The sequence below is a fragment of the Chinchilla lanigera genome, unplaced genomic scaffold (assembly GCF_000276665.1).
Source record: "Chinchilla lanigera isolate Chin_1 unplaced genomic scaffold, ChiLan1.0 scaffold00018, whole genome shotgun sequence".
Lineage (NCBI taxonomy): Eukaryota > Metazoa > Chordata > Mammalia > Rodentia > Chinchillidae > Chinchilla > Chinchilla lanigera.
Window position 1 is genome coordinate 15,880,444 of NW_004955419.1, and position 12,669 is coordinate 15,893,112.

At 34.5% G+C, this 12,669-nt stretch overlaps 1 protein-coding gene across 1 annotated transcript in view; it reads left to right on the plus strand.

Moving 5' to 3' along the window:
* Positions 1–5,658, plus strand: part of Kiaa0368 (KIAA0368 ortholog) — a gene marked incomplete in the record, with an annotated part of 110,894 nt that extends 105,236 nt beyond the window's left edge. Inside the window, 4 exon segments of the mRNA XM_013513203.1 lie at positions 940–1,045; positions 1,203–1,291; positions 3,378–3,449; positions 5,375–5,658. Coding sequence (XP_013368657.1) covers positions 940–1,045; positions 1,203–1,291; positions 3,378–3,449; positions 5,375–5,511 — 404 coding nt within the window.
* Positions 5,659–12,669: the final 7,011 nt, after the last annotated feature.

Genomic DNA, 12,669 nt, shown 5'->3' on the forward strand with positions numbered 1-12,669 from the left:
TTTTAGTCTTTATAATAAAAAATAAACAAATTTGGCAGAAATATACTTAGTCCACAATACCCTAATTAAAAAGAAATCAGATTAAATAAAAGGACAAATTCAAGATACTTCATTATATAACTAAAAAAATCCATGTAACTCTAAAAGTATCTGCCAACAAATGAAGAACTATCCATCTTTAAAGATGGATTAGTAATACAAACATTTATTTTTTTTTTTTTTTTTTTTTTTTTTGCAGTACCAGGGATCGAACTCATGACCTTGCGCTTGCCAGGCAGGCGCTTATGCCACTGAGCTATATCCCCAGCCCACAAATTACAAACTTTGATGAAGCAATTCCAATGCAGAATTCTAGACTTTTTACTCCTTCCCTTCATATTGACATTTGTTTGGGTACTACTAAATTCTATAGCTTTTAAATAATAATTCTTTATATTTCATATTCCTGATTCATCAGCTGGCATAATATTAATTATATAGTTGAAATAACACTTCCATCTATCACAACAGATTTGTATTAAAGGACTGTTGACTCTTGATAAACTTACAGTTTGCAGAAGCTTGTGGGATCTAGAGGGAGCTCCAGAGCCCTGTTTTCTTTGACGTCGTTCAGTGGGTTTTTAAGGAAAAGGGGAGTGGGTTAAGCTACTGTCTTGATTCACTGGATGATGATAATGGTTTGAAAGCAGACATTTATGAGCAGTTAGATTTATATTGAAGGGGGTTCTGGTCAAAGAAATTGTACACAACCGTGCCGGATTTGTTTTTGTAAATTTCATGGCTTTAATTAAAGGCTTTATTATTTTTCTTTCCCCACATACTTTTTTTTTCTTCTCTCTCTTTCCATCCCTCTCTTTCTTGTGCTGCCTGTCCCTCTGTCCCTCATTTGTTCTTTCTTGTTTTTTCACATACTTTCTTCTACTTTGTCATTTTTTCCAGGCTGTTATCGTCAGGAATTGTGCAAATTGATGTGTGAGCGGCTAAAACTCAGCACGTGGAAAGTGCAGCTAGGCGTCCTCCAGGCAATGAACGCCTTTTTTCAGGGGTAATTTGCTGCATGATTTAGATTGTGTCTCCCTTCCCCCAGTAGTGTTTTATATATAATGAATTGCATTTTTATAAATTTCCAGTCTAGTGAAGTGGCATGGTAAAATGATGCATGCATATAGAAATTGTTATATCTTGCTTTTTGATTTGTATAGGTTAATGCTTCTGGAAGAAGAACATGCAGATCCTGAGGCTTTGGCTGAAATTCTCCTTGAAACTTGTAAATCAATCACATATTCTTTAGGTGAGTATAGTAGGTTGAAATTGCCAAGAAGTCCTAATTTTAAAGCCGAGGACCTTAGATATTCCTGTCTAGTCCCAGGAACTAAATTTTCAGAATAACTGCTGAACTGTACTTACAGTACTCCATATGCTTTCCTAAACTGGAATATTTGAATCTGGAATTATAATAGGATTTTAGCACTTAGGATAAACCTTTGTGAAAAGTATTTAAAACATTTTTAAAAATTAGAGATAATTTCAGACTTACAGAACAGTTACAATAATAGTTCATGTAATATCTGTATATGTTTTACTCAGTTATATGTTAACATTTTGTCCCATTTGCTTTACCCTGTGGATTTCTATATGTTTCTTTCCCCATACCATTTGAAAGTATATTACTTACATCATGCCCCTCTCTTCCTAAATTTTTCAGTATGTGTTCTTTTATATAACTGTAGTACAGTTGCAAAATTTAGATGACGTAGAGATATTTCTTGTTTTTGTTTGTTTTGTTTTGTTTTGTGTTTTGCGACAGAGACTTGCTCTGTAGCCCAGGCTGGCATTGAAATCACCTCGATCATCCTACATCAGCCTCCAGAGTGCTGGAATTACAGCAGTATTTTCTTACCAAATTTTTACCACTGATCATCTGTTTTTTTCCTAGTTAAATAAGTAATGTTCTTTATAGGTTTCCCCCCTTCCTCTCCTTTAAGAAAGCCAGCCCAAGATCATTTATTGCATTCAGTTGTCATTTTTAAAAAATTTCTTTTTAGCTTGGATAACTAAGCATTTTTTGTCTCCTATGACATTGATGATTTTGAAGAATAAAGTTTCCCCTGCTCCCTTTTTTTGAAAAACAAAGTGCTCCTCATTCTTTTATGTTTGACTTTTGCTCATAATTAGTATAGCTCATGCATCCCTAGTTGGAATTTTACATTGGCAGTATATTGTTTTTCCTCACATCAATAGCTACAGTTTCTATTTGTCTTGATTTGTGACATTAATTTTGATTACCTAGCCAAGATACTGTCATTCTCTGCTATAGTTTCTACTTTTCTCCTTGTGTTTAATAAGCATCCAATAGGAACATGAATAAACAGCCAGTGGGAACATACTTTAAAACCAAATAGTGTCCTCTTCAAAACTGCAGGACTATAAAACTGCACCCAGTATGTAGTCTGTGAGAAGACATTCTAAGACTGTATAATAATACTTCTCATCTTCAGTATTTCTTTTCTGAATTTAGCACACATTGATGATTCTTCTCTGAACCATTTTTCGTAGGATGATTTTTTAACTGTAGTACCTTCTCCACATTTACCAGTTGGGAGTTGATACTATATTGCAAGCAAGACTTTCTTCTCTTTGTATCTGGCATTCTGTCCACCCCACCCGCCTCAACTCCCAGTGATTTAAAAATTTTTTTTTGTTACTCAAATTGACCCCAGATTTAGCTAATAGAAGCCCCTTTGGGCTGATTGCTCTATTTGTTGGGCAGATCATACTATTCTTCATAACACTTCTTTACTACCCTAAGTTTGGTTGTGTGTTAACTACTTTGGGAGGACAATTTCCCTGTGAACTAGATGCCATATCAAGAGTAGATAAAGTTGAAGCATGTTGCACTTGCAGTTCTCGGAGGTAGCATGCTTTTATGGGAAAAACCGGAGGCTAACAAGCTTGTCCGCAGGATTCCAGATATCCCTGAGCTGACCTAATCACTGGGTTGTACAATGTTCTTTGATAAAATTAGTATTGTGCAAATCTACAGATCTTTCTTAGGTGTAATATGACGATGACCGTGTTTGATGATGATAAGTTTGAGATAGTGCCTTTTGATATCCCACATCCTAAAACAAGTCTTCTAAATATTGCCATTTTTTTGGTGATTGGTATATTTTAGCACAGCCTCCCAAAGCAAGGAATGTGGTTATGTAGCACATTTTAAGTATTTGATAATTAGGACAGGGCAATTAAAAAAACCAAAACCAGATATATCCTTCCATAGAGTCATAAATTCTGAATATCTTTCTTTCAGTAATATTAATTTAATCTTGGAAGTTCTATCTTTAAAGCATACATATGAACTATACTTTCCTTCTTAGAAAATAAGACCTACTCATCTGTGAGAACAGAAGCTTTATCTGTGGTAGAATTACTGCTTAAGAGACTTGAAGGTGAGTTTTTGTTAGTTTTGATCGGAGAACTAACAAGCTGGGAGACTTTATGGCATACATTTGAAAATCTCTTGTTTTCTGGTTTTTGCTTATTCTCTAAATTACAAACAAATACATGTATACATGCAAGTAGAAGTGCAAAACTAAAACCATTAAATTTTAAGTACTTAAATTTGTTATTCTTAATTTATATACTTCCAATATGCCATACTATATACTTTTCGGAACTCTTAATTTATGTACTTGTAAAAAAAAAAAAAACAAAAGAGGAAAACATGACTAGGATGGAAAAAAAAATTTATGTACTTCTGATATACTATAAAGCTGTAGTCATCTCAGAATTTATAATAAAGTTTTTGTTTTTGTGGTGAATTCTGACTCAGTCATGGTTAATTCGAGGAAATGACTGACGGTGCCATAATAGAGTCATTGTCTCCATGTAAATAAACAGAAGGACACACTGGATAGAGGATTGGGAACTATTTTGACAGTGATCCACTTGAGTCATCACATTGGATACTAGGATTTTAATTTTAGTCCTGCCCCAGTTCTTCTTTCCTTCTCTTTCTTCTTTTCATCTTTTCTTTTTTTAAAAAATCTTTATCAAGAGGCATATTTCTTTTAATGATTTCTTGTATCATTGGTAAACAAAAACTGCAAGACATCTTCAGTGGTTGTCTATCATTAATTTCAGAAGGTGTGTTTTCTTTTTCCTCTTCCTTTTAAAAAAATAGTTGTAATCCTGTGGATTAAGAGGGAGATTATAGAAAATTTTCTGCACAGTGTTGTACATTTTCTGTTTTCATTATCGCTCATGTCTATCTCTACTCCCTCATTTAATTTTTTTGTTTGGCTGGTTTTTGTTTTGTTTTGTTTTGTTTTTTAATACGGGTTGGCTATGTAGTTCAGGCCAGCTTTAAATTCACTATGTAACCCAAACTGGCCTTGAACTCACAATGATCCTCCTACCTCAGCTTTCCAAGTGCTTCCTAAGTGCTGGGATGACAGGCATGCACCACCACACCTGGCTTGTTTTGTTGTTCTTTGAGACAAGGTCTCACTATATAATTCAGGCTGGCCTTGAACTTTAACTGTGTAGCCTAGCTGGATTGGAACTCTTGGCAGTCCTTTTGCTTCAGCCTCCCAAATGCTGGGATTACAGATGTGTACCACCATGCCTGCTACCCCTTTTACCAACTGAAACACGTCTCCTAGGTTTTCATTTAAAAAAAAGCACATACTACTTTTTTTTCTTATTAAAGTAAAAGATCAAAGCACTTAATCCTAATGCTGAATTCTCAGTGTGCCAGATATGTATAGACAGTGTAGACAATATTGTATGAGCACATGTCCTAATATATTCTAAGAGAGACTGAAAGGTCAAATAACTTGCTTGAAGCCATTTTACTGGAAAGTGGTTGAGCCTCATAAACAAGATGTAGGATTTGATACATTTACTTATTTTCTAAAATTTTCATTATGTGTGTAATTCTTTAATGCTTTCCTTAAAGTAGAGAATAATAAAATGTTTACTTAAACTGATCTTGCAATTACGAAGTTACATATTGTAAGATTTTTTTTTACTATATCTTATAAAGTGACCTTTTGTTGTTACTGAAATAACCTTTTTTGCTCTGTGCCCTGTTTTGATATTTTCTTCTTCCCACTTTGCTGCAGTGTTCATTTCTCTTCATCTCACTTACACTAAGGGAAGAGGATGGAACTCCCTGATACGCTTTCAGTCTATTGTCAATAATTGGGTTTTGAGACATCTATTGAACATGTAATTGTTATGCATTGATTTGTTTTAAAAGATTTGCTTTACACTTACTTTGGGGATAGCATATATGTAGGAAAAGTAATTTTTTCTTGTTTGTTCTACAAGGGTTCTTTGGCTTTTTTTTCGTTTTTCTCTTCCCATTTAGAATCTAAACAGTGGGAAAGTTTGACATCTGAATGCAGAGAGCTCCTGGTTGAGTCTTTAGCCACTATGGAAACAGACAGCAGACCTGAGCTTCAGGAGAAAGCATCATTACTGAAGAAGACACTTGAAAATCTGTAATAAGTTAGAGGGGGAAGAAACAAACAAGTGCCATGTTCTCTGGGGGTTGAATGGTGGTACTCTCTAATAACCAAGTGGGGGAAGTAAAGATGACTCTGTAGCATGCATCATTCCTTGGCTGAAATAAAAAAAAAAAAAAGCCTTAAATTTTGTTCCTTATTAGCTTTATTTTACTTGATGTTTGTAAAGTGTGTGGCCTAAGTGAATTTAATGGAACCTTTGGTGTTTGAGAGGTGGTTGTAAATGAGACTGGCGGAAACAGCTGCTAAAGGAATTAAAGCTGTTACAAGAGGAATTAATAGATAAGGTTGCAGAGCAAGCTGGATAAAAATCTTAGAACTGCATCCGAGCTAAAGTTACTTGAAGAAGGTACCCTATAAATCACTTAGTTTAACTTCCTCTGACACCTGAAGAAATGGGCTTGCAGATGACATCACTTCCTTTCTGAAGTTTATACCAAGGTCATACCTGGGGTGCAATGTTCTGTCCAGTACACTTTCTTTTACAGCATATGCCAAATCAGTGCTAATCCTGGGCTATCCCAGAAACTCCCAAATGAGATGCATTTAGGCCAGTGGTGGTGAACCATGGCACGTATGTTACTGTGTTTTTCTTTTAAGACAAAAGATGTTAATGTATGAGTTTTTTCTAAACTGAAACCTAAGTATTCAGGTTTAATTGAAGTGTTGGCACTTGGGATAAATGAGTGGGTTTTAATTTGGGCACATGGTTTCTAAAAGGTTCACCATCATGGTTTGGGATAATATACAGTGGTCCTTATATCAGCGCTAAACTGACTTATTATTGGGTTCTTGAAAGTAAAAGCTGAACATTGTTTAGAATCTGGTGTGTCCAACCCATCACTGTTGGGCTGCATATGACTGTGGATAGCAAGTAATGGGGCCCCGCTAGAACATAATGCAAACTTACAATGTTATTAGGTGATTTTCAGTGATTTTTTTTTTACACGACCTCCTTGCATTGTGCTTGAGTATAGACTGCATAAATGAAAATGAAAGAATGTTCCGTATGGGAGAGTCCAGTGCAGTGGTAGCTCTGCCTCCTGCACCTGGCACACTTGATCAGTTGACATGAGACCCACAGGTATCAGATGTTAAAACTTAGCAAGGAAAACACAGTGATAACAAATAATAATATGTCAACCTGTCTACACATGTATGTACCTATGAAGTCAGAAATTATTATTAAGTAGACATGTAAGTTTTCTTATTTAATAAACGGGTTTATTTCATAAAATAACAAATTTAACATTTTATTACATATATAAACTATATCATATTTATTGTTATCCATGACATTTATTTACTCAGTGGGAGCCCAGGTAAGCCAAAAAGCTGGACACCTATGGTTTAGTTGGTTAATTTTTAGAAAGTGATTTTTTTTTCTTAGCTCTTTTCAGGTCAAGAGGACAAATTTGGTCTCCATATTCAATTCTGATTGAAGTCCTTTTACAGGAAGATAAAAGTTGATTAGGACAACATTGCTTTGTCTGTATCTGTAGTAGTATATTTTGCAAACCCAAACCAACAAAAATGGAATTGCAGACTGTGATCATGTATAACTGCAAAATTGTAACAATTACTTAAAATTTTCTACTCACTTGGTGTTGATAGTATGACTTTATAGGGTAAAAGGAAAGCCTTTAAATTAGTCATCTGGGAAATAGTTCTTTTAAAATGCCTTTTCTCAAAATAATATGATACCACTCCAAGTAAATAGTTGTGGCCAGGGTTTCTTTCCTTCCTTCTGCTGTTCATGCCCCTGCCGAAGAGTGTAGGTAAGTTTAACCTAAGCGTTTAGGGTAAGCTCAGAGCACTTTAGCTGGCCTTGGAGTTCAGAGCACAAGATTTATTTAAATTCAGTACTGTCCCTTTATTGTCATTAGCATCAGAAGTCTCCACTGACCAAACTATTTCAAATTTTTTTTGACTGTGACTCATAATAAAAATAACTTTCTACATCATGACCCAAAACAATGTGTATAACTGTATGTATGTCCAAATATAAAATATTTAAAATAAATGTTTCATGAAATAACATATAGTTATTATGTGTGATACACTTTGATCTCTATCTTTCCCTTTCCGTGATGTGTTCTTCAGACTCACTAAATTCAGTTCCTGACCACAAGTGTTTTGCTACTAGGTTTGAAAAACACTGCCTTAGCTAATACCTAAATTTGCTCGTGTGTGCTGTTTGGAATTACTTCTGACCAGAAAAAGAGTTTACAAATAAAAATTTCAGTGTTTGTTACCAAACCCCTTTTTGCTGATACCTAATTATGGTTGTGAATTTTTGTAGCATCATGAATATTTTTTGAAAATGGCTTTTACTTGGGGAAAAATCACTTTTGGATGCTCTTGAGAGAGCTGTGGCCTTTCAGGACTTGGTGTTTTCCAGAGCAGTATTTTTCCTCTACTCAGTGTCTTCTGCCTTTCATTTATAGTAACTAGGACATTGTTCTTACGTAGAGTGTAAGGGTCAGCGTTGGGTGCTTTGTCTCTAGCATGTGTTAAAACCTCATCAAATTACTTGCTTTTAAATGAAAAGAGTCACCCATTTTCTGTATTTGACACTCCAATGGGAAATTTTTTTGGGGGGGGATTTTACAAAATCAAAACACTCTTAAAATTGAAAAAACAAATATATACATACATGTATACAGAGGTTATATACTATTTAATCCCAAGTGAAAATGAGAAGAACCGTCAGGGAACAACAAAGAAATAATAAAAATTGACCACTGAGCGTAATAATAATCTAGCTGTGAAATATCTTTGTTTTACAGCTTTTATTAAGCAAAACATTAAAATGGTATAAAAATTTTATACAGTCTATTTGTGATATAGCACTTGTAAATACATATTCTATACATCAGCAGTGGGGTACTTGTAAGATTTCCATGTTAAAATTTAGAAAATTACTGATAAACTGTTAACCTGTGAAGAAATGCAACAGGCACAAATTACTTTTAAAAAAATTCACTTTTTAGAAATTTATTTAGGATCAACAAGAAACAAGCAATGCAAAGAATGTTATAGAAAATTATCTGAAAAAATGGGTGCCTCCTTGGCCACAAAAATAGTCAAACTTGTTACGACATTTTGTGCACTCTGCACAAATCAGCTGCCTTTATATATTGTTTTAAATTCACAAATAAAATTTTTTAATGAAATAAATTTGTCGATTATTGTGATAATTTTTTAGTTGGTATGACTAGTATTAATACTTACATTTGGGCAGTAATTATTCAAATTTTAAGCAACTAAATAGATTTGGTCCACTCATACACCTTTTATTAGTTAAATCGATAGAAGTGATTCTGTTTGTATCACCAGTGGTACAAGCCGCCTTATGGGATAGTCATTTATGTACCATCAGAGGTTCAAGTTGGTGGGAATGTTTTAAGATTTTATTATTTGTATTGGAAATTTTTCTTGGTGCTGAGAGCAATGCTAAGATACCTGACCCTTAGTGCTACTGAATTAATTTCTTTTAGTTTTGTAAGTACATTTTTACTTTCATCTTGATCACCCAAACGATTTACAGAGCTAAGAAATGCTAAGTTGTTTCACAGTGCAATTTATGTTTGATACATATGCATTTACTTAAAAGGATTGATAGCTGAGTTTGTACAGTGTTGATACTGGCAAATATTTATAAAAGTACCCACATATGTATCATGACTCTTCATTTTCCAAAGCTTCCTGGAACAGATTTTGATTATTTCCTCCCTGCTGTTTGTCTTACAAGCAACTTATTTGTAGGGTCTATTACTGAATTTCTTATTTCTGGCTTTAGTCTACTTGTTGTATCTTCACAATTTTATTGATATGTGAGGAGGTACCTAAAGATGGCAATTGGAAATAACCATGAGAATTGCATGAAATTGTAGTTTTTTTTTAATTTTTTTTTTTGATTTTTCTCCGGTACCGGGAACCGAACTCACGGCCTTGCGCTTGCAAGGCAGGCGCTTTTGCCGCTGAGCTAAATCCCCAGCCCCTATGAAGTTGTAGTTTTGATGTTGATAAAGTTGTTTTAATGAATGTTTACAGTTCCCAGGCATCTGCCTATAACACAGTCTTCTTACACAAGACTGCCACCACATCCCCATTTCTTTACTTTCTTTTACTTACGTATTTACTAACACTAAAAGACTCGCTGGTCTTTTAGCTGTAGTCCTGTGCACGAGCAGTCTGTGTTTGGTGAGATGTTTGTACTTGCTGCTGCCGTAATGTATTCATGCTGCGTAAGTCCAGGGGGTTGTTCCGACATCAGCACTCACTTGTGTACAGACTTGTTAAATAAATGCATATATAAAATGTTTTTGTATTTTCTGTGTGGTGTCACAGAATCTGCAGTGTACACAGTTGTCTAAGCATGTGATAAACTTCCTTGAAAATAAGGAAAAATCTTACCCATGTCTAAGAAGATAGTAAATAAAATTTGAATTATTTTGAGATAATGCATCAATTTTTACCGTTATCTAGGAAAAATATCAACAGTCAAGGCGTTAAGTAGTCATACTTGAATAAAAGGCCTCGATGCCTGCTGTGTTCTGAAAGAACTGGTAAGTAGATATTGCTGGTGTAAGCATCAGAGTTTCAAGGCAAAGCAGAAACAACTAACACCCTGACTCCTGCTTTCAGATATTTGGAGAAACATTGTCACTGACTTTTTAAATTTAAAATAGAAAAAATCCACAGAATTTCAAAACATGATAATAGGAGGATAACAGTGGTTAATACTTTGCATACCGTTATCTTTCAGTTAGTTACTCAGAGTACAAGATACCAGCATGTAATTGACCAAGCAGTATTAGCACAAACCTTCCTTTTCAGTGAACTAAGAAATTAGTACTATAACTATAGAAATTAGTACTATAATCTTAACTATCACATATATGTATATACATACATTTTTTGTTTTGTTTTTGCTTTTCTCCATTCCCTCATCCCAGTTTCTCTTTCCTTTTGAAGTTTTTTCCCATTTTACAATATCTGTTGTACGTTTTGGATCTTTTTACTCAGCTTTTCACACTAGGGAGACAGTATGATGTTTACACATGTGTGTCTGATTTAGAAAAACTATTTTGTAATAAAAATAATTTCATATGACCAAATAAAAACAATAAGCAGTTTTCCTTTTAACCAGGATTAATATATGAGGCTATGTACATAAAATGTCAGGGGACTAGGCGTATCCTATACTGTAAACTGTTAAGCAAATTTAAGGTGTGGAAGATGTGTTTGGAAGTGAGAATTAACTTGATTATTCCCTGGTAGCAGCCAGCAGGCCAAAGCTGTTCCCTGCTAAAATACTCCTTTCCAAGAGGTTCCAACAGTTTTTAAAGTGGTAAAGTCATATTGTTATGAAATTTTAAATAACCTTTCAATGTTTAATGTTTAAGGAACACTGATAAAACATTCATTAGAAAGTATAAAGGACAGTGAAAAAACACCTAATAGGAATACCATTGTGGTTTTAAGTAGTCATCAAAAGAGTAATCTAAAATCAATTTTGGGTATTAGAAATATAATTCTTATGATATTTTGATTCCATGCCAATCTTCAAATACAAATCTTTTGTGAATATCAGTTGAAGCATTTTTTTACTAGCAGTTTGTTTTACTTCAGCATGGTGAAGATGTCCCACTGTTTGTAGCCTCCAGGATTTCTAATGTGATCTCTAAACATTCATACTGTTTCCTTGAATGCGATGTGTAATTTTCTGGTTTTTACCTTCATGATTTAGTTTTCTATTTCAGCACTTTACTATACCTAGGTGTGGTTTTCTTTATATTTGCCTGTTTAAGTTTTGTTTAGGTTGTTGATTTTTGAAATTTATGCATTTACCACATTCGGAGTTTTATTATATTTTTGGCATTTAAAAAATTAAATAATTCTTTTCTCTACCGTTTTCTTCCTTCCCTCTGGAACTGCAGTTAAATCTATATTAGATAATTTGTTATTCTACAGGTTTCAGCTATTTAACAAAAATTGGTTCTTAAATTGACTGTCTCTGCCATATCCTTTCTGATACTAAGAAAAGTTCCATTTAGTTTTTTTTTAAAAATATTTTTCTCATATTTCCAATCTTTTAATTTACTAATATTTTTAAAAGTTCACAGCAAAACTGTAGTCACTGGATTTAAATTCATGTCTGATACTTATACATCTGGATCTTCTTGGATTTGATCTTTGTTGATGGCCTTCCCCACACTCCCACTGTTTCTTTAGGATATCAAATGTTTGGGAATTCTATCCTGGACACTGAGAATGTAATGTGGAGACTATTTCTCCAAAGAGTTGCTTTGCTTTTAGCAGATAACATGGTTAGATTCAGAATACAAACTGTCATAGTTGAGGTGTTTGTCATGGACATCAGTCAGAGGTCAGTCAGAGACTTGCACAGTTTCCACATAGAAACTTTGGTTCCTCTTCTCTTTTTTTTCCAGAATTCTTCGCTTCATGTCACAGTCTCTGCCTTCCTGTGACCAGAAAGATGGTGATTTGTGCTACACTTTGCTAAGCCTTTCATCCTTACTACAGTGCTCCCAAAACAGGGAACATCTTGTATTGCCCCCTTCCACGGTTTGGCTCTGAAGTTTGCCTGGCTTTGTGGCCTTCCAGAACCTTAAGAGAATTGTTTCATTTTGTTTTGGTATTTTGTCCAGTGCTGATAGTTGTTATATATAGGTAGGTCTCTTGGGAAGTTATCCCACCATGCTGGGAGTAGAATTTGATAATATGTGTTTTTAAAAAATTACACAGCTGGACGTGGTGGTGCACGCCTATAATCCCAGCACTCGGAGAGGCTGAGGCAGGAGGATTGTTTCAAGTTTGAGATCTGCCTGGGTTATAAAGTGAGCTCACGGCCAGCTCGAACTGCATAGTGAGACCCTGTCTCAAAAAGATGAAGAAAAAAATTACACAAAACATGTTTTTAACCACATGGTTTTACTCATAGGTGAACTGATAATATCCACACAAAATCTGCCCATAGCTGTCTATGGCAACTTTATTCATAATTGCCCAAATTTAAGACACAACCAACGTGTCTTTAAGTATATGAAGTGTAAGCTATAGTACATCCAGGAATAGAACACCATTCAGTGCTCAGAAGAAATATGCCTAA